This window comes from Alosa sapidissima, chromosome 3 (genome assembly GCF_018492685.1).
Source record: "Alosa sapidissima isolate fAloSap1 chromosome 3, fAloSap1.pri, whole genome shotgun sequence".
Taxonomy (NCBI): domain Eukaryota; kingdom Metazoa; phylum Chordata; class Actinopteri; order Clupeiformes; family Clupeidae; genus Alosa; species Alosa sapidissima.
In genome coordinates, this window is record NC_055959.1 from 753,081 (window position 1) to 781,064 (window position 27,984).

The 27,984-nt window shown below is 39.5% G+C and overlaps 1 protein-coding gene across 2 annotated transcripts; it reads left to right on the top strand.

Moving 5' to 3' along the window:
- The first annotated feature begins 43 nt into the window (after positions 1–43).
- Positions 44–27,984, top strand: igfals (insulin-like growth factor binding protein, acid labile subunit). Of its 2 annotated transcripts, none has more exons than XM_042086219.1 (2): positions 44–66; positions 26,006–27,984. In XM_042086219.1, exon 2 carries the CDS (start codon positions 26,011–26,013, stop codon positions 27,811–27,813), a length of 1,803 nt encoding a protein of 600 aa, XP_041942153.1. In that variant the 5' UTR covers positions 44–66; positions 26,006–26,010; the 3' UTR covers positions 27,814–27,984. The 2 variants fall into 2 exon arrangements, with proteins under 2 accessions (XP_041942153.1, XP_041942152.1); XM_042086218.1 differs by lacking the exon at positions 44–66 and adding an exon at positions 537–589.

Here is a 27,984-nt window from a genome sequence, read left to right on the forward strand (position 1 = left end):
TTGGACACCATCCAGCTGGTCAGAGTTCCCGGGATTAAGCTACACAGAATAATGAAGACAAATGAAGTAAAAGTCCAACCACATTCTAAACAATTCTAATGTTTTTGTAGCAACAGTTCAGGACATAGCCTATGTTTGGTAACTAAGTTTAAAAATATTTGAATGCATCCTGCTAAACTAATTTAGCACTTACTTCTCTGATGTCCGTATATCTGTCCAAGATGTCATCCCTCTTTTTATGCAGCAGTGGTAAAGATAGGAAGCTGTTTTGAGAAACAGTGCAGTGTCATGTCGTAGTAGTAGTAATAATAATAATAATAATAATAATAATAATAATTACTATGAAAAGTCAAGCACAGACAGATACCAAACAAATACCCTTAAAACCTTTAAATTAGATATCCTTGAAGTATGGCACATTACAGAATATTTGGAAATACCACTGGTAGGGCAAGAAGAGGTTAATTCTGTTACTGAGTAGAGACAGTGGACAGTGACTTTAAAGGCAAAGGTAGGTTAATCTTTTCACACACATTCTAGTCTTTTGGTGAGTCCTTCTTCATCTTCACATAAGTTGTTGAGGCAAAAGGTAGGTCCCCAGATAATTACATGATTTTGTAGCAAATTGTAGTTACATCATATGTTTTGCTAAATATTTAATATATTGTATAATAATGATACAATCCTAATAATAATAATAATAAAACGATCAAATGCTAATAATAAAAAAAAAAATAATAATAATAATAAAAAGCTGTAGTACTTTTTGTTTAAAATGAGTAGCATAGGGGATCAGCAGATACAAATGTGTCCCTGAGCTTCACCTCAAATCTGGATTGTAAAAATCATGGTGGTGGTAAAGGTTTAGTTGCAGTTGTTCATTCTTCACTGTTCACTTCATTATATACAAAAATACCAGCTAGATACAATCGGAAGCACAATGTATGTTTTAGATTGAACTTGATTTAACTTTAAAATATAGAGTATGGTTATGCTAACTGTTGTAGTGGCTCCACAGTTCAAGCCCCTGAAAATGTAATAGTTCCCCTTTTAGCAGAAGTTGCAGTGAGCAGTTTTATTTACAGAACAGACTGCTAGTAGTCTCTGGCTTCAAAATAAAATCTACAAAATGGTGACACATTTGGATCACTTCTACCAGAAAACTACAATGACACTATTAGTTTGAAGCTGTTATCTTAAGGTAACCAAAACATGTTGGATTGAAATCCAATGTGGGAGCTAAAAAGATCCAATTACCATAACAGGTGACATATTTAGCCAATTAAATGTGATGAAAATAACCAATTAAAATAATCGTGCATGCTTTTTACACAACTTTAAACAGAAACAAATAGCTCAATGAATCTGAAAATGACATGAGTATGAAAATGGATCCTCATCTGAGTGAATTGGTGAATGATATTTACGCATAAATAGTTTTGAAAACTTTTTCAAGGAACCAATGAATGATAATAGTTTACTGTAAGTAAAATGCCCTTAACGCTTCAGAATCACTTGTATCGACTGACATTTTGTATACAGTGGGGGATGTGGCATGAGTGAGGGATGCTAACAGACTGAACAGGCTTATTATAAGTTTAAAGGTGGAATTGACTAAATAAACATTAGATTACAATTTAATAAATGTTTTTTTTGAAAAAGTACTGTACTTCAACTCAAGTAAAAACATTTGACTTAACTTGAGGGTAATAATAATAATAATAATAATAATAATTACTATGAAAAGTCAAGCACAGACAGATACCAAACAAATATCCTTAAAACCTTTAAATTAACTTTTAAAAACCCTTAACAACTTTTACTTTTATTGGAGAAATATTTGACAAGGTGTATCTCTATACTTTGAGTAAGTTAAGGAATTGTGTATTTTGTCCACCTCTGGTTATCAGACAGGAAGTTCACTGATCTGCTTTACTTTCGATGCAGGTTGTGAGATACAAGATACAATCCAAGGAGTTGCAGCTTTATTCAATGACCAACAAAGTATAAACTTTTATCTACTTTAGTTGCCAGCTTCCCTCTTCCAGTTTAGCTGTTGACCTCACTGTATAGCTACCACTTAAAGGAGCCACACCATTTTCATAACAAGATAGCCTACTGTGTTATTTTGATTGTTGCAACTATTTAGATTGTTGCTGCTGTACCATGGAGGACAGGCCTATTGTGATTTCTGTCCATCATTGGTGGTAGGCTTAGGCAAATGACTACAATTACAACCCTGGCAAAAATGATGGAATCACCACTCTTGGAGGATGTTCATTCAGCTGTTTTATTCATTTTTATTATTTTTTTTTAAAGACAAATCACAGATATGCCTCAACAATATTTTTCTGTAACAGATCAACATTCTGTTTTTAGTAATTTCAGTAATTTAACACATGTATATAGAGAAAAAAATATGGAATCACTCAACCCTGAGGAAAAAATGATGAAAGCACAAACCTAAAACATCATAATTAGTACTTGGTTGCACTTCTGCTGGCTTTTATTACCGATTGAATTCCTGAGGCATAGACTTCACTTATGTAGAACAGTATTCTCCATCAATCAGGTTTCAACTTTGTCAAACTGCAGTTAACAGATCAGCTTTACAGGATGGTGCCTTTTCTTCTGTTTGCACCATACATTTTCAATGGAATTGAGAGCCAGACTGTTTGCTGGCCATGTCATTGACTTGATATGTCTTTCCTGAAGAAAAGTTTTAACATTCTTTGGTCTTTGGCAAGATATACAGTACCCTCAAGAATTATTGGCATCTTTGGTAAAGTTAACTAAAAACAGGTATAAAAAATAATCTGGTCGTGATTTATTGTAATCTCACAATGAAAACAATGAGGATAAATCCACCCTTGAAGGAAAGCAGATTTAATCTGAGAAAATGGGATGTCTATAAAAACTAGGTACTTTGTTGAAAATACCTATATTCAGTTAAAACAATTATTAACAGGTTGTAATCAACTGGAAATGTGACAAAACATGCTTGGACAAAGACCCAAGGTTATCTTGCCCCCATGCACATTATGGAGGATAAGACAGGCAAAAATTCCATAAGAACCACTGTTTGAAAGTTACAGAAAAAGGTATCATCTTGGGGTCACCAAGTCCCCCAAAAAATCTTCAAAAGTGACCTCACTGCAATAGATTATTTAGAGGGCATGCCAGGCAAAAGGCCTTTCCAGTCATTTAATTACCAATGTAAACGGCTGGAGTTACTGAATTGTACAGTGACTTTCATCTGGAAGTGTGGTCTATTGTCAGATGAAATGAAAATTGCCCTCTTTAGCTAGAAACACTTTAGGGGCTCTATCGTGCACTTTAACGCAATTGACTTTGCGCAAATTGCTTTGTGGGCGGATCTTGGGCGCTGTTTCTATTTTACCGGCGGGTTAATGACTGTTGCGCCCGACGCAAATCTAAAATGGGGTGGTCTGAAGTAGCTACATTAATCATGGGTGTGGTTTGGGCGTAACGTGCAATAAACCAATAAGAGCGTCATCTCACATTCCCTTTAACAACAGGCACGCTTGTTCCATAGTGGATTGCTATTATGATGGCGGAATTGCCAGGCACAGCCAGGAACGGTTCACAGCGCTATAGTCAGTTGGGAACAGTTTGCTATTGATTTTTCCTCTTGACAAAATGTAATACAGAAATGTCACTTTCCGATGTTTTGGGATCACTCTCACTGAATCACGAGGTTATGAATGCATGGTAATATTTTTGCAATGTAATCTACCTAACTACAGAGTATAGACAATGCAGATCTGTCAGATAAGCTCTCCTCTCCCGTGCTGCTGCTGGGGCATTTGGGTTAAATGGCATTGGCATGCAGTTCAACATCACGTCTCATTAAGTCCTCTAATATTTCCTAATTTATGTCATCAACACATCCGTGATTCGTGGAAATGTGTACGCTAGATTTATACCTATTTTTTCACATCGGACACCACACTGATTTCCCTCGTGTAGCAGTATTTGTCCTCGTAATTATGTATGGTTTGGAGAAATGGGAACTGCGTCGTATAGATGAGAGGAGCAAAGTGCATTGCGCAACACAGGCACCCAAGCAAGCGCTCCTGCAGGTGTAAGCCACGGCTGTACCTTACCATCAGGCAACAGAAAGAGTTTCCAAGTTGACCTAACTTTCCAACTCTGCACAGTATCCCATTAACTGCATGACAATAGGCTATTTACAATATTTTATGTAGAGTTTGTAAACACGTTATCATCAACTTAATGCACAAACAACTTTTGTTTGAGCAGGAGAGAGAGAATAACAATGAACGCAGCAACTACAGAAATTGTAGCCAAGGCTACTTGCTGCTTTCTTTTACTGTATGGTTGCTGGTTAACAGCACATAATAAACTTATTTAAGCGAATTCACAAACTCAAGACTTCAAGGCCATCATGGATATAAAAGTTTTTTGAAAACAACGAAAGGATGGAGGGAACAAAGCAAAGCTTGGAGTTATTTCAGATGGGCTACAACAAGGTAGGCAAAATTGTGGTGCTTGTCAAAACCTGGAATAATGCTTATAGGCTGATGTTAAAGCGGACACGATGTTTAAAGCCATACACAACGGTAAATTGGAACAAAACTAAAGGTAACTTTAGCCTTTATAGGGCTGCATACAGTTGTCCAAATTAATAGGTCGTAATTAGGCGTTGTTGTTGTAAAGATATTGCATGTAGATGTTGTACTATATAGGCTACTAAATTTTTAGGTGACCAAGGCACAAACAAAACCGGGAAACGGACAAATATTATCAAGGCTTTGAATGTTTCCATCTGTGCACAGGGTGTCTGTACATCGTGTGCATAGCATTCATTCCTGCAGGCCTGTGGCCATGCATGCGCCCTTAAAATAGCATCTGAATTTGCGCCACTGACTTTAGACCAGGAGCTTCCTGGTCTGTGGCGGAATTGTTTTCTGAAACTGCAAAATATCAACCGGGACCATTTGCGCCGGAACACGCCCCCTCTTTTCGCTGAAACGCCCCCGTGGGCGCACATGTACCTGTGGAGGGAAAATTCCAATATGCGCTGACTGCAAAATAGGAAAGACAAAAGCGTGAGTATACAAAGTCTATTGCGCTAGAGTGCAAAATAGAGCCCTAGGTGTGTTTGGTGAACATAGAAGTATGATTATACTGAAAAGAACCCCATACCTAATGAGAGTTATGGTGAAGGGGCTGTGCTATTATGGGGCTGTTTTTATTCCCAAAGGCCTTAGGAACCTAATTACGGTGCATGGTATTGTGGCATGTGGTAGGTTAGCTCTCTATTGTGAGATGTCGACTACGCCATCTGAGGTCCTGCCCCTTAGAATATTCAATCACTTGGACTATAATTTGCTACCTAAGGCCCAACCAGGTAACACAGGTTCGTGGTCACAGAAAACCAGATGCGTGGTTCCAAAAATAAACTCTGTCTTTATTTACATTCATTAAAAACGTACAGGGAGTGGGTTCTCTCCAGACAGTCAGAACCTCTGCCACTAAGGCACTGACACAAATGGCCTACAAGGCCTGGACACACATGTACAGTATACACAGTCACACATGCACAGATACACGCACACACACCAGACTGTGCTGCAAAAGACTGATGGCTGATGGAGGACAGGAAGAGCCAGGAACAGGACTAGAGCTTATCCAGGGCTGGAGAGTATATCAGAGTAGAGTCTTAAAGACACACCACACGTGAACATGGCAACACCAAATACTCAGATTCACCACAGTAGGAAAAAGTGAAGAGACCACCGAGATAGCCCGCCACCCAATTGGCCAGCAGCTCCTGTCCAGCAAGAGAGGGAGAGATCACTGAATGAGCCACTAATTCTAAGTCACACCATACATATATGCACTTACAGTAGGGAGACAACTTATACAGCAAGGCCTAATGCTCTTTTCACACGTTGGCATGTCACAGGCTACTAGCTAGCCAGGCGTACTCCTCGGATTAATGTCCATTCACAAGTGGAAACACACATTCAGTTCAAAACCAGTTTCCATTGACACTTAACACACAGAGTGCTCAAGGTCACGTTGTCAGACATTATAACGCTGGACGAGAGCGTCCGGTGTTGTGTGCCTTCTGGTTTTTCCCACCTACTGTTTTCCTTGCGCGTGTTTGCATTGCTCACCACAACTGCAGGAGTTGTCAAACATTCACAAACAAGTTGTTTTAGACGGATTTGAACTCGCATTTCATATCCACCCCATGATCACTGACAAAATACATGTAAAATAATTTTGCACACTTTATAGCATTAAACTGGATTCGAACCTGCAATAAATACGCACACTGATGAACCACACCGACCTAGTCAGCATATTATCTATTTGAGCTACTCCAACCCATTAAATGCTATCATCAAATCACCTATCAATTAATTCACATCCGATGCGAATACGAAAATAGAAACACTTTGACATCTGCATGTAAGCATCCCAAGTAGGCTAAGTTATATACCACACACAGATATAAATAGATTTTAGATGCAGTACGCTACAGACTAAACCACATGTTCCTTTCTCTGCTTTTACCTCATAGGCCTAATAAATAGCCTTCATTTAGCAAAGATAATGGCAAACTATTCTGGCAACGTCTCGTTTCATAACTGGATTGCATTTTTGTCCGCTTTTCATCACATTATTATGACCATTAAATGTAGGCTATACTATTTTGCACGCTAAAATCTGATAAATCAGGTAAACACAATAAAGAATGGGAACGTAAATTGGATTATGTATTCTAAGTTGTAATTCCTCTGTATGTCCTGTTGGTGACCTCAGTGAGAAGTACTGTTAAGACGCTCTTAGCCAGTAACGAGTAGCCAACTCTGGAGCACTCGTAGATCTACGAGTGTTTGTTCTTAAGCTACGATGGTTTCGGGAAACAGTCAGAAAATCTTAAGACGTTCGTAAGAGGGACTTTACGACGCTCTTAGGCTTAAGATGCTTTCGGGAAACTGGGCCCTTGTCCTGTTACAGTATCATGAACACCAAGAAAAACCTGAACATTTTCAAAGAAAATCTGTCAATCTCTGCCAAGACATTAAAAGTTGGTCATGATTGGATCATTCATCAGGTCAATGAACCAAAGCAAACGTCCAGATGAAAACAAATATGGTTTACTGAACACAAAATCAAGCTTTGGTCATTACCATCTCAGTCCCCTGATCTAAACTCCATAGAAAAACAGTGGGGTGAGTCAAAGAGGAGAATGCACAAGTGTGGACCTATGAATCAGGACGATCGGGGGAGATTTGGTAAAGACAAACGGCCTTAAATCCCTTGCTTTGTATTCTCCAACTTTATGGGATGTCATAGGAGAATATTACAAGTTGTTTTATTGGCAAAGGGAGGCTTAAGAAGGTATTACAAGCAGGGGTGCCAATAATTGTGAGCGATGTGATTTTGTTAAAATATTTATTTCTTTGAGATTTTCCTTTTTCTCAGAATAAATTTGCTTCCCTTCAAGGTTGGATTTTTCCTATTTTTTTCCATTTTGAGATTACAATAAATCACCAACATATGTAGGACACCGGTTTTTAGTCAACTTTAGCAGAGGTGCCAATAATTCTGGAGGGTACTGTAATGCTGAAAATGACTTCCTCATCACCAAAATTCCTTTCCTTTTCACAGTCACAGTGCCCTGGTGAGTCTATGCCTCAGAGAAATCAATGAAGGAGTTTATGTGCCCTATCGTGCACTCAAGCGCAATTGACTGTGTATACTGGCGCTTTTGTCTTTTCTATTTTGCATTCAGCGCATATTGGAATTTTCCCTCCACAGGTACACGGGTACACGTCGGTAAATTAGGGAATGCAATATTGCGCCCACGCGGGCGGTTCAGCAAAAGGCGTGTTCCGGCACAAACGTTCCCTGTTGATATTTTGCAGTTTCAGAAAACAATTCCGCCACAGACCAGGAACATCCTGGTCTAAAGTCAGTGGCGCAAATTCAGATGCTATTTTAAGGGTGCATGCATGGCCACAGGCCTGCAGGAATGAATGCTATGCACACCGATCTACAGATACCCCAGTGTACATACGGAACATTCAAAGCCTTGATAATATTTGTCCGTTTCCCGGTTTTGTTTGTGCCTTGGTCACCTAAAAATTTAGTAGCCTATATAGTACAACATCTACATGCAATATCTTTACAACAACAACGCCTAATTACGACCTATTCATTTGAATATAAAGGCTAAAGTTACCTTTAGTTTTGTTCCAATTTACCGTTGTGTGTGGCTTTAAACATCGTGTGCGCTTTAACATCAGCCTAAGCATTATTCCAGCTGCGCTAAGGTTTTGACAAGCACCACAATTTTGCCTACCTTGCCCATCTGAAATAACTCCAAGCTTTGCTATGTTCCCTCCATCCTTTCGTTGTTTTAAAAAATCTTTTATATCCATGATGGCCTTGAAGTCTTGAGTTAGTGAATTAGCTTAAATCAGCTTATTATGTGCTGATAACCAGCAACCATAGATAGTAAAAGAAAGCAGCAAGTAGCCTTGGCTACAATTTCTGTAGTTGCTGCGTCCATTCATTGTTTTTCTCTCTCTCCTGCTCAAACAAAAGTTGTGCGTGCATTAAGTTGATTACGTGTTTACAAACTCTACTTTACAGAAAATATTGTAAATAGCCTACAGTCATGCAGTTAATAGGATACTGTGCAGAGTTGGAAAGTTAGGTCAACTTGGTGTGAATACACATAGAGGAAATTGTTTCTCGTTGTTGAGTTGCCTGATGGTAAGGTACGGCTGTAGTACACCTGCAAGCGCACTTGCTTGGCCGCATGTGCTTCACAACGCACACTTTGCTCCTCTCATCTATACGGACGCAGTTGTTCCCATTTCTGCAAACCATACATAATTACAAGGAAAAATATTACCACACGAGGGAAATCATTGTGGTGTCCATTAAGACATGATAAAATAGGCATAAATCTAGCGTACACATTTCCACGACTCATGGATGTGTTGATGACATAAATTAGGAAATATTAGAGGACTAGAGGAGACTAGTGATGTTGAACTGCATGCCGATGCCATTTAACCCAAATGCCCCAGCAGCAGCACGGGAGAGGAGAGCTTATCTGACAGAAGAGCTGCATCATCTATAGTGAAGTAATGTTAGATTACATTGCAAAAATATCACCATGCATTTTAAACCTCGTGATTCAGTGAGTGATCCCAAAACATCGGAAAGTACAGTATGTCTTTGTGACATTTCTGTATTACATTTCGTCAAGAAGAAAAATCAATAGCAAACTGTTCCCAACTAAACAGTCCTTATAGCGCTGTGAACCACTCCTTGCTGCGCCTGGCAAATCCGGCATCATAATAGCAATCCGCTATGGAACAAGCGCGCCTGTTGTTAAAGGGAATGTGAGATGACGCTCTGATTGGTTTATTGGATGTTATGCCCAAACCACACCCATGAGTAATGTAGCTACTTCAGACCACCCCATTTTAGATTTGCGTCGGGCGCAATAGTCATTTATCCTGCCGGTAAAATAGCAACAGCGCCCAAGATTCGCCCACAAAGCTACTTACGCTTTGCGTTTGATACTTGCGTTTCAGATCGTTAAGATAGCGCCCTATGTGGCTAAGACATTGTACAAACTTAAATAGCACATTATCAGTTCTGTATTTATTTCCAATGCATTTATCAGTAATATAGTTGTAATGGGGGGAAATGTGAATAATTGTGTTGTAGATCGATTTTAGGTGTGCATCCCTAAGTTTTCTGCTTGTGCTCTTAAGATTTTCATTTAGTCAAGTCAAGTCAGTTTCACAGAATGCAACCCAGAGCGCTCCACACATAAGACATTGGCACATAAGACAAAAGATGCCGAACAGAGCGGCGTTGTCGCAAGCGTAGTCACGACACCAAGACATGAACAAAAATTTACAAAACTAGATGTACCGCAGAGCGGTACAAAATATGACCGCCGCCCAGTCCAGCACATTTTTTCCACAAAAATAAGGCACGCTTGTCAAATTGTGTTCATTTCCTACTTTGTTCCTTTTTTTGTGTTTGTATGAGTGTGTGGTTGTTTTTGTGTATATGTGTTTTGTGTGTGTTTTTTTTGTAGGTGTATTTGTGTATGTAGGTGTGTTTGTATGTGTGGGTGCATGTGTGTGAGGGTGTGTGTGTGTGTGTATGTATGTGTGTTTATGTGCGTGTTTGTGCGTGTCGTGTGTGTGCATGTATGTGTGTGTGCATGTGTAGTGTGCATGTGTAGTGTGTGTGTGTTTACGTGTTTTTATGTGTGTGTGTGTGTGTGTGTGTGCATGTGTGTGTGTCTTTATGTATGTGTACATAAACTAGATGTACCGCATAGCGGTACAAAATATGACCGCCGCTCAGTCCTGTACATCCGTTCCGCAAAAATAAATCACTCTTCAATTTGCCTCCATCTTCTACTCCATCCCCCACTCTTGAAACTTTTGTGTATGCTTGTTTAGCATGCCTGAGTGTGTGTGTGCGGCTGCACAGAAAGTAGCCTACTGGTGCTGAAAAGGTGAATAGATTGTAGAATAGCCAAAGAAAATGTAGCATTGTTATAAAACCTTTAAAATCTCTAAACAATCAAAAGTAGGGCAGTTCATCACAGTTCATCCATTGCAACTGGATTGATGAAAGGTCACTTACACCTGTAGGCTACATTGTATTTGGGAAAAGCAAAAGGTATCATAATGTTATTTATTTATTTATTTATTTATTTATAAACAAAAACATCTCTGTCAGTTCCATGCCGTTTTCAACAGCTATCAAAAACAAAGGTCATTTTTGGATGGATGGATTTTTTTGTGAATGTTTCTTCTTCTACATACGATTTTAGTCATCTTTAGTTCATGTGATACTTTATTGTCAATGCACAAATTAAGTAACAGTAGTCTGAAACGTTATTGTTAATGCACAAATTAAGTAACAGTAGTCTGAAACGAAATGCTGTTTTACATCTAACCAGTGGTGCAAATAACTGACATGTCCAAATGGGCCTTGATGAAATGCGTCGCTAGACTGTTAATAGACATTTTAACGGGCCAAAGTTGAAGAGCTGTTTTCCGTTATTGTTTGTGCAAATATAGGCTGATTCATGTTCCCTTGCATTGTGTAACTGAGGTCCATGGCTAGTCTGGCTTTCACCAGACCAAGCTCAATCTTTTAAGAAATCAAAAAATAAATAGCGGGCAGATCAGGCTGGGTTCACCCAGCCTAGTCCATAGGCACCCGATATTGTTTAATTTTCCGATTGAGATACCACGCTCTGGCTATTCTAAATGCAAAAATGCATCAGGGAGTTATGACAAAACTGTAACTAACAAACTAGATCCTAATAGAAAGCTGTTAGCTTCCCTAAGCTACAGGTAGGTTTATAAGGTAGGCCTATTTACAACATAAATTGTCAATAGGCTATGCTGGTGACACAAATAAATAAAATCTCCTTTGGAAACCAATGGCTTACGCCTTACAGTATCAAGCGGACTTAAACTGCCATATCGTGGCGAAAAGTTGTAATAAAATTCACGCAGCTCCATGAGTCAAGGAAAGCGCGAATGAAGTAGCCACTTCTAAATGGGACCCACTACACAGTAGCTTAAGGTGTGTTGCTAAAGCAGCCATAATGAAATGAAGGTGTCATTGTTTGGATACTTCACACACACGTGCTTTTTAATTTCACAGACTACAACTACCAAGCTGGAATCAAAGCACATCGATTCCCCTCTCACACCCTGCACGCACTTAAAACAAAATAAACAGGCGTCTCAGTCTCACGCATGTATAGGCAAAACTGTATCAGACCGGTGTAACGTTGGTAAATCTTCCATTGCACAGAATGATTTTTGTAGCACGTGCAACAAATGACAGTCGAAAGATACAATTACAGTGCTGCTATCAATTTGCTTGGTATAACCGCATTTATAGTTTTCTACAAATGCAATCAATCAAATTGGCCTCCATCATTATAAGATTAACGTACCTGCAGTAAAAACCAAGCATGTCCGATAAACATCCTCAGATTTATTTTTCGGCTTCAAGAAGAAATGGGAATTAAATTTTATGTGAACATTGTCCTATCCTTATTAGACGTTCTCTGCGGTAAATGCAGTCCTTGTAGGAAGCGTCAATTGTTTTTCCAACCCACTTTTAACTTCAACAAAATTACGTCTCACTGCAACGATGCGCCATCTAGTGGACAAACGACTACTTATCGCCAATACTGGAAATGCAGCCATGATGATGATGATGAATATTTATTTTGGCTTTCTTTTAATCCTACTGAATTTGTAATTATGTATCGGCCGTTCTAATACCGATAGTATGTGGGTGCCTGTGTGTGTGTGCATGTGTATATGTGTGCACCGCCATCTACAGGCCAATGAGTCTACAGTCACTAAATGTACACATAACCTAATTTTTTTAGACCCCCCCCATGGATGAAATTCTACGAAACTTGGCATACCCCCAGAGAATGCCAGGTCAATCATACACATAACATTTGGTGCAGTTCTGAACATCTTAACTGAAGATAGGGGCGATTAAAGCAGAATAATATTGCATTTTCATTTTTTACCGGGGGGGTGCAAATCACAAATGAGTGATTATGGGCCAGGTTGATGTGGGCCCTTGAGACCAACATACCATAAAAGATTCTTCATCCTCAGTGCCACGGTTCAGGTAGTTATTTAGGAAAAACTGCTTTTTTTGCGGTTTGGGGGTAAAAGTCTAGTGGGGCTACATACCCACCAAATTTCATGTGCCCCGGTGGTTCGGTGTCCCGGGTATCGTTGACCAAAAATTCAGGAAGTAGATGATGGGGGAAAAAAAAAAAAAAAAAAAAAAAAAAATTTGACAATCCCTATATGACCGCTTCGCTAGCGGCGGTCATAATAAAGCAAATCAGGGAACCACTCTTTGCGATAAGTGCCATGGGATCTTTAACAACCATGGTGAGTCAGGACCTCAATTTAACATTCATGCAAAGGAAAACATCTCCTGCAGTACAGTGTCCCTGTCACTGCAATAGGGCATTGGGATTGATATTTGTTTGGTGGCTTTTGGCCACAGGGAAGAGTGCCACCTACTGGCCAGCCACCAACACCACTTCCAGCAGGAACCTACTCTTCCAAGGAGGTTTCTTATCCAAGTACTAACTAAGCCTGCTTAGCTTCAGTAATTCAGCAAAGTCAGGGTATCTGCTGGTCTGGCTGCTGGCTAAAAACAAAAGGTGAAAGGCATATATGATTCTCACTGTCTCACTGAATTGCATTATGCACACTCAATTCTCACTGGTATCTGCTAGACAAACATGATTAGTTCATAGATTTCACATGTAAAATACATTTTATACAACCCCACCCCCATCTTGCCTGTTCATAATTCTAAGAAATTCTTGAATTGTGTGCATGTGTGCGTGTACGTGTTTATGTTTATGTGTGTGTGTGTGTGTGTGTGTGTGTGTGTGTGTGTGTGTGTGTGTGCGTGCGTGTGCATGTGCGTGCATGTGCACGTGCATCAGTGGCGGCCGGTGGTTAAAAAATAACGGAGGAAGGAAGGTGCGCTTGATTGGTGTTAGTGGCAAATGTGAGGTTGTGATGGTGTTGGTGGCATATGTAGAGTATGTAGGCCGCCTACCCAGACACATTTATAGCAGCAGTATGTACTATGTAGCATTTTAACTGGCAATGTGCAATAAATGCTGTTCTGACATTCTCACGGGGGTCTGACCTAAGAGCTAGGCAAGCATGCAGCAGCCAGAAAAGTTGTGGGTTCAATTCTTGGCTTCCACCATTGTGCATTTGAGCAAGGCACTTAACCCCAAATTCCTTAGGGACAATGGACTTTGTAATATAATTTAAATATATAAGTCACTTTAGATATTGGCTCAATTGTTAGCGCGCTCGCCTCCCGATCCGAGGTGCTGCTGTTCGCGGGTTCGAGTCCGGGCATGTGCAGGGCTGAATCGCGCAGGTTCAACATAGTGTTAATTTCGTCAGACGAGACAAGAGGAAATATGTTCGTCAACGACCTTTTTTTTCATGACTAAGACGAGACGATGACGAGACGGCAGTAATGTCCTGAAACACTGACTAAGACTATAGAAAAAAAGACGAGACTAAAATGTTTTGCATGAAATAAAAACTAAGATAAAATCTCCCTTCATGTTCGTCTACAAAATGAGAAGACAGAATATCTAGCTGTTATGTTTTCAAAATATTCCGAATGAGTTCATACGCAACAGCTTTCCTGTAGGCTAGTCTACGTGCTGCTGCTGCAACCCTGTGGCTGAAACTACATGGAACAAGAACACTAGAGATTTCTGCCAGAGTTAGCAAGCTAACTACCTAAGCTTTATGCCACAATGCTACATACCCAGAAGTTGAAGCTTCTCTCATACAAATTAACATCCCCCAGAATGTCCATAATGTCAACTATTCATCTAGTTAGACTGATGATGCAAAGTTTGCTAGCAAGTAAGCTAATATGGAAAGTTCGCTAGCAGGTTAGCTATGGCTAAGATGGAGAGTCTGTTTGGGGAATGTGTTGTGTTTGGGCGCATATCGCCATCTAGCGAGGCGGAGTAAAACATTAATAGTTTGGCCTACAACAGTGTTTCTCAAACTTTTTCAGTTTCAGGACCACTTAACTAACCCTAGCTAAAAAAAAAAAAAAAAAAAAAAAAAGATTAGACCTACAGTGGGCATCGCTTTCAAATGACCACTTCATTCGCGCATTACGCGGCGTGAAGCTGCGAGAAGCTTTAGTACCACTTTCAGCCACTGTGCGTCGCTCTGCCACTGTACATCGCTCTGCCTGCCGTCCCTTACATAATTGTTGCCGAGAGTAATCCCAGCCTACGAATTCAATAACAAAATAAATCATGCATAATTAAACATTACCTCGATTTAGGCTACTTGGGTATGGCTTAAGGCTTGACTACACGAAAATCGAAATCGAAATTTGCTGTCTACATTATTGTCAGTGTTGGGGTTAACGCAACTACGCAAATCAAAACAGTGGTGTGATAATTGAGCCAGTAGAGAAATAACTGTTCAGAATTAATCTGTAGCCTTGGGTAGGCTTCTGCAGAAAACAATGTTGTTGCCGATTTAATACTATCTGGCGACGTTTTTAACAGGCTACGCAATAGAGGCTTAGACAACTATGACCCACGTTTTGGTTTCGTAAATTATTTGGCCTTCTTCTTGACTGCAATGTAGTCAATTGACTGCTTGACATGTCATTTTTATTTTTCTGTACGATAAACAATTACATCTGCTTTATGCCGCAGAATTACATTCATATTTGGCTGACTGCAGACGCGCCACTTCCCTCCCCATATTCTAATATTAAGATAGTATAAAGTGCTTTTTGTATAGGCTACTATCATAAAAAAAATTGTTAAAACGAATAGCTATTTGCAATTTGACAAAACACTGGTCCTCATTTTGCGAATGCGAGGACGATATGAGCCTGTTGCATTTAGTTAGATGTCCGAGTCACACATAATGTTTGAAAACCACTGGCTCGTAATCACAATAATTTAACACACGACAGTTGGATAACCTACTTCATCATGTCCCCATGCCTACATTTTTGTGAGTAGCATAGAGGTCGTTAAAAACAATAAAGTATGGCTCTCCGTTTGGGACATCGAAAACTTTTTTTAATTTTTAATAGACTACCGTCGAAGATGCTGACTTGCAAAAGCCTCGGGATAACACGTTATCTCCACTATCACCAGTCATGCCCCTTGATCAAAGTGGGGAATGAAATAAAAGTTTGATAACCACTGGCTTAACAAGTTACCTGCAGTCCAGAACACAGAATCTATTGCAATATTCTGATGATCGGCGATGATATCGGCAAATGTTTGTTTTCCAAAGTAAGAATTTCATTTCACCATGCACCTTCGACAATACCTGGCCTACCTGGTATCATTACAAACATTATTCTGTGTCCTAAAACTGGCATATTTTATGGCATTGTGTCATGTAAGTTCGTTGCAAAATCTAGAGAAATGTGTGAGGTGGTCAGCGGGGGACAATTGAGACACACATTGGATTGTGTTATTACTTGAACATTCCACACTATCCACAGCTGTGGTAGGCCTATCAGGGGCAGGAGGATTACTGTCAGCGCAGGCTTTATATAAAATTCTTCAACAGAAGGCCTCGAATGTTGTCTTGTTTGTGGAGCGCTTTGCTTCGCTTCTGTAATTTCGGCTTCATTGAAAATGAGGGCTTCCCTCAATGACCCTCCGAGAATAAATAAAGGTTGAATGAATGCAGGCTTGCCCAAAATAAAGGCATGTGGTTTGCGCAGCCTACAGTAAATAACAGACCCGCCAGAATGTGCGTTATGATGCTTTTTTACGAGCAAGATGTTTTTGGTACCCTACGCACACTGCATGTTCTTAAATAACAATGATCATCAGTAATATTCGACCATTAATTTGGGTAAATGGGCAAGCGTGACCACCTTGATTGGCTGATTGTAACGCGGGCATGATTCCAAACACCTCCCTTACGATGATGAGTGACAGGTCTCAGAATGCGTGCGCTACACAAGGACGGAAGATGATGAATAACTGGGGCCGTAGGCTATTCACAAAGGCTTTTATCTTACTACTAGGAGTAGGCTACTCCTAAATCGCACTTAAAGATTTTAGATTGGAGTTTTCTCTTAAAAGTTATTCACAAAGCCTTTCAGACAACTCCTAAACTAGGAGTGAGTCTTCGTGGCTATGGATGACGTCATTACTCATGCACGAGCTTGACTGAAGTGACCACCTTGATTGGCTGACGATTGTAACGCGGGAATTCCAAACACCTCTCTTCCGATGATGACTGACAGGTGACAGGTCGGAGAATGCGTGCGCTACACAAGTAGTGTGAAGGACGGAAGATGATTAATAACTGAATAAAAAGGCCTAGCCAAAACAAATAGCTTAGTAGCCTAATGAAACATAGGCCTATGGATTGATGCAGTAGCCTACCTTTGCAACATTATTAAATGAATCTGTCACCATATCCCTAGGCTACGTTTGCAAAGAGGAGAACATTTTAATTTGATTCACAATGAAACGTTACATTTCATTTCCATGTTAACAATGAGTAGTTTGTGTTGTTGTTGGTGGCGTTATTGCATCCCTTTTATGAATGCAAAATTGTTCCCTCGCAATTGGAAGCTCCTGTTGCGCATAGGCTATTTCAAAACATCGCAACGTAAAATGCCACAAAAAAGCTGTTTATGAATAGGTCTTAGTGAGTTAGGAGTCCTCTCGACTTAAGCTGTCCCAGACTTAGGTGCTACTTTTAGGTCTAAAATGCTTCGTGAATTACTTTTTGTGAAAAAATTAGGAGTCCTAAAGTTAGGAGTGACACGCCCATTATTTTTAGGAGTTGCTCCTAAATTCGCCAGTTAGGAGCTACTTTTAGCCTTAAAATTCTTTGTGAATATGGCCCCTGAATAAAAAGGCCTAGCCTAAATGAATCAAGGCAAAACACATAGCCTAGTAGCCCAATGAAACATACGGATTGATGTAGTATCTTGTAACATTATTAAATTATTATGTTACTATGCCTACGTTTGCAAAAGAGAACATTTTAATTTGATTCACAATAATGTTACATTTAATTTACATGTTGACAATGATTAGCCTAGTTTTGGTTGTTGTTGGCGGCGTTATTGCATGTTAGTTATGCCTACAATGCAAAATTGCTTCCTCGCGATTGGAAGCTCCTGTAGCTGCATAGGATTTCAAAACCGCAGGTTTGTGAATAGGTCTGTGAGTAAGGAGTCCTCTTGACTTCTTTTAAGCTGTCAGAGGTGGGAAGGTGTGATTTTTTGGGGGAAGGGCCGGATTAACTGGGCACAATTGTCTGATGGCCCCCCTTCCCCCCAGCCAACGTGAATCGGGTGGTTAGTTAATAGGCCTATCGTGAAGATTTTTCCTGCCATCTAAGGCACGAGCGCATCTGTGAGGCCAAGCCTCACCAAGTAGCTCGTTTGTTTACAACAAACATTCCATTTAATTAAACTGCTTTATAGGATATGCCGAAATAGTTTTCAACATTTTGAATATTAGTGTCGGGTGAAATGTTCTCAAAGTAGCCTTATGGCTGAAAGCTGCTTGGGACACCCCCCCCCCCCCCCCTTTCTGCACTCATTGTTTCAAAAGGAGTAATTTTGGCTTTGTCAGAACTGAAGAGCTGTGGACGGCACGGCACGGTATGCCCAATGAAAATAAATTAACGCAACGCAACACAACACAGACCCCGCTTCTCTCGCGTCAGTCACTGACATGAACGAAACACAGAACCCGCTTCTCTCACGGCAGTCACTGACAGTAACCTAGAATAAATGCATGGGGAAAAACACTTCCCCATGACAAAGACATCGTAAAACACTGAAAGTTAATATTTTGTCACTAGCAACATTCATCTGTCCTTTGTCAAATGTATTATGTTCCAAGTACCCTATGCGTAATTCTGCTTCATAAGGTTGAACAAATACATTTGCTTATTTCACAGAAAAATATAAATAGCCAGTCTACAGTGCAGAGTTGGTAAGTTATGGTAGGCCAACTTGCAGTGAACATACAAAGAGGGGAAATTATTTCTCTTGCAGCTGAGTAGCCTCAGGTGCGCACGTAGACATAAGGCCGAACATGCAAGCGCCAATGAATCGTGCTCTCACGGCAATCGCGCCGTTAAACTTAAATAGGTTAACATCACTCTAAGTTCGCCTTCAAGCAAGGAAAACGATGATTTGAAGACATCTGTTTCGTTGGAAGGGCAAGGGGTAGCAACAGGGCAACACAGAGACAGGCCCGATGGCAGGGCTGTTATGAGAGTATTAAAATATAGGATATTCTACGGGAAAACATTAAAACGGCAAGACAGCGGGGAAAGTTAAAATACGTGATAAACACGGGAAAAGTTGGCATGCATTGTTTCGGTCCCCGTGCACAGGGATTATTTGTCATACTATTAATCACATATGATTATTTGTGAAATTGTGCAAACAGGCGCAACACATTTGAAAAGGAAGGACTGGTATGCAAGCTCACGGGAAAGATTAATTTAAGAACGTTATCACAAAGTGTGTGGCTGTGGCGCGGGCGGAAGACAATTGGCAGGGGAGGGTCATGTCTTTTTTAACAATTCTGTCGGAGGGTCATTGAACAATTTCTAGCAGGCAAGAGAGGGTCATGCAACTTCCAACTGAAGCACTCAAAATTCCTCCGGTGGCCCCTTCAATAAATAACGATCAGTCACTAGATTGCTGCTGGGCTATATGTCTTGGTTCTGTTAACAACTTATTGTCAAACGCATAGCCTATCTCGCGGTTGCATCCATTACAAACAAACATGCAATGTGAACGTCTGGGATTGGGGAGAGCACTAAATGCTCTACTGAATAAGCACGAAGTCAAACCTTTAAATGAAAAACACTCTTTAATAATCCAAAAAAATAAACCGCTAATGAAGTGTCGCTCGTAACTCCGTGATACCAGGACGTAACAGGAAGGCATTTGGCTGAGCAACGGAGGTTAATATGCTCCATGTTTTGTCCAAATTATGACTGTCTATCATCGTTGCACTCGGAGAAAACCGGAATGTTTCATTCGTCCCCGTTTCAATCGTCCCGGTTGTACCTACTCAAAACGCAGATAGAACCTTATTATTCTAAGGTAGCGAAATAGCGTTCAGCATGATTCATGCCCAATTAATTCCCCCTGTTAAAGTGTTTGCCTTTGTAGTTTGGTTTCGTGATAGCCTATGATAAACGGCTTATGGCCAAATATGTGAAAACGTTCAAATACAGTAGGCGATAAACCCAGAAAAAGTTGACAGTGATTTTTTCATAATCACTTTGGAGGGTCATAGAAAAATGTATTGCTGGCGAGGGAGGGTCACGTCTTTTTGGACTAATGCTCCCCAAACTCCTCCGGTAGCCCCTTAAATAAATAACGAACAGTCCCTAATGAAGTAAACTTGTGACCATCAAAAATCGTTTATCGCCTGTAGGCCTAACTCAGTGATAACAGGACGTAACAGGAAGGCATTTGGCTGAGCAATGGAGGTTAATACTCTATATTTTGTCCAAATGATGTCTGTCTATCATCGTTGCACTCGGAGAAAACCAGAATGTTTAATTTGTCCTGCGTCTCTACGGCTGCAAACGGGATTCACTCGCAGTTAACCAAATATTTCTTTATTAGGGCAGGCATATTTCTGGCTATTACATTATTTCTAAACCAGTCTGCTAAAGTCTGTAGTGAAGTCTGTGTAGGGTTTTCCAGGCTCCATTTCTTTTTACGAGACACCCTGCTCACTTGAGCCATCTACCGGTTGTTTGGGTTGTTGCAGCGTCTCACTGGAAAAATACAAATTAAAGTCGCGTGATACCGCGTGATCCCACGCGCGGACCGCGAGTGAAGCTGGCCAATTCGAAGCACTGCCCACTGTACTTCAACAGTAGCCTATAATTAGTCTACACAATAGGCATACTCACTGAACCACCTTGCTTATTGACTTTGCACTTTGCTTATTGTGTCAGAGGATTCATACTGTATGATTTAAATTGGCATATCTTACATAGACAGTGTTGCAGAACTGTTTGGATTTACATACAAGTTATATTGCAAACAACTCATCTATATTATATTTTACCACGTCTGCTCGCGGACCACTTGGGATAGCTTGCAGACCACCAGTGATCCCCGGACCACACTTTGAGAAACACTGGTCTACGAATATGACAGTGGTCCAGTCAAATCTTTTACTGTCTATGGTCAAATCCCAGCCGAGCTATAACTGTAGCTTGACTTACCTGTGCATGTAAACATACTGACTGACAAAAAATCAGAATGAGTAATTATAACAGACGAGTAGCCCTGTGGACACACAATATTGTTGGAAAATTGAGATGTGTGAAACACTATTTGACTCAAATGGTAATCAGAAATAATTTGTTATAAAAAAGACTAAAATGTGTTGACTAAAACTGACTAAGACTAAGATACCTTTAGTTTTCTTTTGACTAAAACTACACTAAAATGACGAGACTTTTAGTTGACTAAAACTTGACTAACAAAAATGATATTTGAATGACTAAATATGACAAAGACTAAAAAGGACATTTCGTCACAAGACTAAGACTAAATTAAAAATAGGTGATAAAATTAACACTAGTCAACACAACGCAGGTTACACATGTACTGTATTTCATTTGTCTCACTTGAGTGAACGCAGAACATGGGCTGTTGCAAAGAAATGAATTAGTGATCAGCATCTCCCTTCACCAAAAGCTAAGTTTGTGCTAACCCATTCACACAAATAATAGCCTATGTTATGTTTTCTCCATTGTTAACGTGAGATATGTCTCCATGTAGGGTACAGTGATAATGCATAAGGTAGCCAATGTGTCACATGAGCCAGCTGCTTGTTCTGTAGGCTAAAAGTATTTATGTCCCTCCCAAGCTGCGTTAAAATGGTGTGTTAAGTGGACAGCATTTCAAAAAACCTCCTGGGGAACACCCCGACACGACAAACACAGCTTTCTGTTCCTGGGCAATTCCATGGAAAGGTCATCCTTACCATGAAAAACAAAGTTGTTCATACGCAAATAGAACTGTTGTTAAAATCTTCATTTAGGTCTATATTTTATTGTTTGTAACTGATCTGATTGAATTTGATGGAATTTGATTGAATGACACTCTTTTTACATCATAAATATGGTGTGCAACCATACAGAAACAACATTTTTCACATGGTAATATTATACATATTTAAAAAGTGGATAAATGGACCCAAGGTTCAAACTAATTGTGTCATTTGACAAAGTCCACATTGACAAGGGAATTTGTAACTCATGAATAAATTGCCATAAATGTATTCCAAAAAACATTAAGGTGGACAAAGAATCCATGCAGTGAACAACAGATATCAAAGAACCTGGCCAGGCAAAGCTAAAACCAATGAGATCCAAGGCTGAACAATATGGATAAATATAGGACTATTTGGAAATGAAAAAAGTCACCATTATCTTCTTATTAATGGTTTGTGAACTCTTAACAACTTAATTAATAACCTATACATCGCTCATAAACCCTTTATAAGTGTATCTTTATTGTAAAGTGGTACTGATATTTGAATATTTGTAAAAATAATATGGAGACCTCTGTTTTTGCAAATAACTCTATGCTAAATACCAATAACAACTGTTAGAAGTGTACCATCTCTGGTAATGGTAATCATAATGTGTACATGGGGGCAAGCTGGACCACTCACCAAGTCAAAGGCATTCTATTAAATTATCGACGATCAGTTGTTTTGTCATGGTGGGCCGCCATGAAAAATGAATACCAGTGGATGCACTGCAGATTAAATTATAATAAAAAAAAAACAGGATATATGCACAGACTGTGAGCCACATTACTACTAAGCAAATCTGACTTCCATTTAACTCTCTAGTCAGCCCTCTAGTCAAAGAGAAAAAGGAGATGCCACTGTTTGTCATAACAATCACAATGGCTCATTTCTACACTGTTCTGACTGGTGATTGCTATGTGACAAACAGTGGCATCTCCTTTTTTCTCTGGGACTAGAGGACTGATAGAGGGCTGAGAGTGATATATTGCACAAGCGCCCAGTACAACTTGTTTACGTCACTGGCACAGACCTGGCTATGGCTAGCAATTACATGTAATTCATACAGTTGTTTTTTGTGAAACCAACCATGCTGCAGCTGGGCAGTTCCAGTGTTATGGATCTGACAGTTGGACTTATATTGGTAAACAAAATGCCTTAGAGTAGTGGCAGAATTAGTATCAGTGAATTAATTTGCATAACTTTTAATGAAACCTCTGTCCTTTGAATACTGACAAATCCTCAAATTTCATGTAATCATTTACATCCTAAGAATACAAATCATTATGGATGTGACATGAAATAGACACACTTTTATTAGAGATTACAAGTTTTCTACAAACTCTGTGAATTTTGAAGGAAACTGCTGGAACCATGATATATGTAGTATGAAGGAGACTAGAATAAACACAAAAAGTGTGTTTTTGAATCTATGAATCATTTTTGTAATGCATTATGTAGGAAAAACTGTCGTTATGGATGTGACGGTTTCACATTATGGATGTGACGTGTCTGAACCAGTCCTCCACAAACTATGTAAAACACATAATTAAGTAGTGAATTTTGACAGGAAACAATTGAAATAGTAATTATGAAAAACTAGCAATAAAATTATTATATAAATTGCTATAATGAGCCCGTATCAACCTAGCCCATACCCGCTCATTTATGATTTGCACACATACAGTACATCCACGCATACCCACACACACACACACACACACACACACACACACACACACAGACAGGCATCCACACACAGACACACATCCATAACGTCACATCCATAACGCACCATCAAAGGTTTTAAAAATAAGAAAGGAGCACAATTTGTTCATCATACTTTACATCAGTGTTTCTCAAACTTTTTCATACCAAGGACCACTTAACCAATAAAAAAAAATTCACGGACCACCTATCTAAAAAAAAAGTAGTACATACTTCAACAGTATATTACACAAGGCCTACTCACTGAACCACTTTGCTTATTGTGTCAGAGGATTAATATAATTTAAACTGGCATAGTTTACATAGGCAGTGTTGCAGAACTGTTTGGATTTACATACAAGTTGGTTCAATATTGCATCTATACTATAATTTACCACGTCTGCTCGCGGACCACTTGGGATAGCTTGCGGACCACCAGTGGTCCCCGGACCACACTTTGAGAAACACTTCTTTACATTGATACAAATCATCTTTGCACACTTTGGACATCTTTGGACATCACTTTGGACATGCTGCATCAATACTGTATGTGTAGCATAAACTTTTCCTATAAAACGTTATGGATGTGACATGGCCATGGAATTTGCTGACTTAAAAACAAGAGCCTTACAAATGTAAGGAGCTGTGCTCTTAAAGGCAAGCTGAGCATACACATTGCTCTACCATTCCCTTGTCAATCTGGAATTTGTCAATGATACAATTTGTTGGAACCTTGAGTCAATTTATCCACTTTTGAAATATGTAGAATATTGCCATGTGAAAAATGTTGTTTCTGTATGGTTGTACACCATATTTATTATGTAAAAAGAGTGTAATTCGCCATCAAATTCAATCAGATGGTTATGGTTATGGGATTTTGCAGATGCCTTTGTCCAAAGCGACACACACATACAAAAACAACACAATATTTAAAAATGTAACAATCAGATCAGTTACAAACAATAAAATATAGACCTAAATGAAGATTTTAACAACAGTACTATTTGCATGTGCACAATTTTTTTTTCCATAGTAAGGATGATCTTTGCATGGAATTGCCTAGCTTTATGATTCAGAAGTAGTTTTTTTACATTCCTAGTTCTGTCAGCTACGAAGCCCTAGAGGGGTCATTGCAAGGTATTTTTTGGTATATATCCAGAAAGTGTGGGCTCATTGTGCACTCATTTTACTAAATTGTGCTCTCAATTTAGTAAATCGTGCTCACGATTTAGTAAAACGTAAAATGTAAAACGTAAAATGTAAAACGTAAAATGTTTTACTAAATAGTGCGCTCATTTAACTAAATTGTGCTCTCATTTTAATTGTTGTAAATTGAGCGCACAATATAATAAAACGTGCGCATGTTTTACTAAATTGAGAGCACAATTTAGTAAAATGAGCGCACTATTTAGTAAAAACGTGCGCACAATTTACTAAATCCTGTGCACAATTTAGTAAATTAAGACCACAATTTAGTAAAACGTGTGCATGATTTAGTAAAATGAGACCACAATTTAGTAAACGTGTGCACGATTTAGTAAAATGAGTGCACGTTCTCTCGATACACAAAAATATCTTGCAATGACACCTCCTGGGCTCCATAGTTAGCCTATATTTAAGGATATATATATATATCACCAGTCAAATGTTTGGACACACCTTCTCCAGGTCTTGCTTTTCCTAACTATTTTCAATGGGTGATGTAGTAAACACATTTTATTATATATTTTAGGCTCTCCAAAGTAGGCAACTTTTTTAGTGATGACAGCTTTTCACATTCAGTTAGACATGCTATTGTTTTCCAACAGTTCTGAAGGAGTTCCTATACATGTAAAGAACTTTTTGAGAAGCATTCTAGATGACCATCTCATGAAGCTGGTTAGGATGATTCCACAGAGGTTACTTTGAAGAATCATAAAACACTCTACTATGTACTAGATGAAAATAGCCACTAATTAATCATAACCAGCTTAATTAAAGGAAAACTATGCAACATTTTCAACTTAATAAAACAGTTTAGAAATCGTTGTGATGGTTAAATGACCTGTTGTGTCGAAAATGACGGCTTTACCTGCTCCCCCTACCGTCTACTAGCGAAAAACCAGCCTTGCAAGATCTGCACTAGCTTCCCAGCAAAGTCTGAATCCGGAAGTCTTGTGAGAAGCGAGAACGATCAAGAAACACAAAATGCTTTAGGGCAATTCGACATACACACGCCCCCCTAAAACACCAGTTAACCATGCCGGCTAGCTATAAGATCAAGCAGCAATGGCTTCATATTTATAGACGTTCATCATGGAAGAGCCAGCGAAAGTTTACTAGAGTTTAAAATTACTAGAGTTAGAGTGGGCCTTTAAATAGTCACCTGGGGTGTCTCTTAATTCACACGAATGAATGAAAAGCAGCCAACATGTATAATATTTCTTTCAGGACTGTTGGAAAACCAATCCCAGTGTTTAACTTAAGGTGGTTAACCCATAAATGAATAGGTGTGTCCACATTTAACTTGTGTGTGTGTGTGTATTTATGTGTGTGTGTGTGTGTGTTCTATATTAAAATACTTTAATAATTCTTAATAATTTATGTTTACTTTTTTAGTTGAGATGCATTCTTCTGTGCTGCTAATGCTGTGGATATTAGGAGCATCAGTCATGTGGGCACACTCAGCTACCACTACAGAGAAACCCACCGAAACTCCCATTCCATGCTCCAAAGGCTGCACCTGTCTCATTGATGACTACAGTTCCGACCTCAGTGTATACTGCAGCTCACGCAATCTTACTCTTGCACCTCCCGATGTTCCTAAGTCCACACATTCATTATGGCTGGATGGAAATCTATTTACGTCCCTGCCTGCTGCAACCTTCAAGGATCTAAATTACTTAGATTTTTTGAACTTACAGAATGGTCAGCTTTACACACTGGATGCGCAGGTATTCAGAGGATTACGTTCATTGGCACATCTACATTTGGAGCGCAACAACATTCGAACATTACCAGGTATTGTTTTTCAAAACACACCCAATCTTGCCTCACTGAGTCTTCACAATAACCAGCTTTCAAGAATAGAAGACAGACTGTTTGCTGGTCTTTCTAATATGTGGCTGCTAAATCTAGGATGGAACTCACTTGCTGTGTTGCCTGAAAATATTTTTCAGGATCAGCAAGGCCTGCGAGAACTGGTACTTGCAGGAAATCGCCTAGTTTACCTGCAAACACAGTTGTTCCATCACCTTACAGAGCTCAAGGAGTTAGATATTACTGGAAATCATCTGAAGGTTATTAAGGCCAATGTATTCCATAAGCTTTCAAAGCTGCAGAAACTTTATCTGGCACAAAATCAAATTACTTCAATTGCACCCAGAGCATTTTCTGGAATGAAATCATTACGATGGTTAGACCTAACTAACAACCGACTCGCAGTAATCCACGAGGAAACCTTTATAGGTCTTCATAGTCTACATGTACTTCGCCTCTCTAACAATTCCATCACCAGCCTCAGGCCTGGGACATTTCGTGACTTGCAATACCTTGAGGAACTTCGTCTTAGCCATAACCGAATAATTGTCTTGGGGGAAAGAATCTTTGAGGGACTTGGTCATCTAGAAATGTTGGAGCTGGAACACAATCATGTCCAAACAGCACGTATGGGTACCTTCCTGGGTCTTTCTCATGTGGCTGTAATCAACCTGTCTGGCAGCTGTTTTCGTAGTCTACCTGATCAAGTTTTCAAGGGCCTGTCAAAGCTGCACAGTCTCCATCTTGATAAAGGATGCCTGTCAAAAATAACAGCTCAAGCATTCATTGGCCTCACAGGTCTCCGACGACTTTTTCTTCAGCACAACAACATTTCTGCAGTGGAGCACCAGAGCTTTTCAGAGCTGCAAGGCCTGCAACAGCTTGACCTACGATTTAACAAGATTACACACCTTTCCTCACAGACATTCTATGGACTAAGGAATCTTGACTACTTACTACTGTCAAATAATCAACTTCGTCAGCTTCATCCAGAGGTCCTGCTACCTCTTCAGCGTATTTCCTGGCTGGATCTCTCTGCAAACCGGCTTGACCACTTAATGAATGGAACCATGCAGATGTTGTCCAAATTGCGTTATCTCAACTTAAAAGATAATTCACTGGCCAATCTTCCATCTGCAATTCCTAATAGTCTAGACCAACTCTGGCTTTCAGGAAACCATTGGAAATGTGACTGTCATGCTTTACCTCTAAGGGATTATTGTGTCAAGAGACCTCAGGCATGTCCACAACAGGTAGAAATACTAGCTGAGAGTGAGGAACCCCATGCTGTTGTCACTATTTACAATAATATCACATGTGATAGTCCTGATAACCTTGCTGGCCTGGATCTGAGGAACATAAGTAATGAGCATTTTAAAAACTGTTGATTTGACCAACATTTCATATAGAAGTTAGGAGTGAAAGGAATTGTTGGACTTTAAGTTTTAAAAGGCCCTCTCCGATTAGCTTAATTATATTTACCATTATTACTAAAACATAACATGTTATCTGCATTCTTACAGGCCATTTTTTAAATATACCATATCTTTAACATTCTA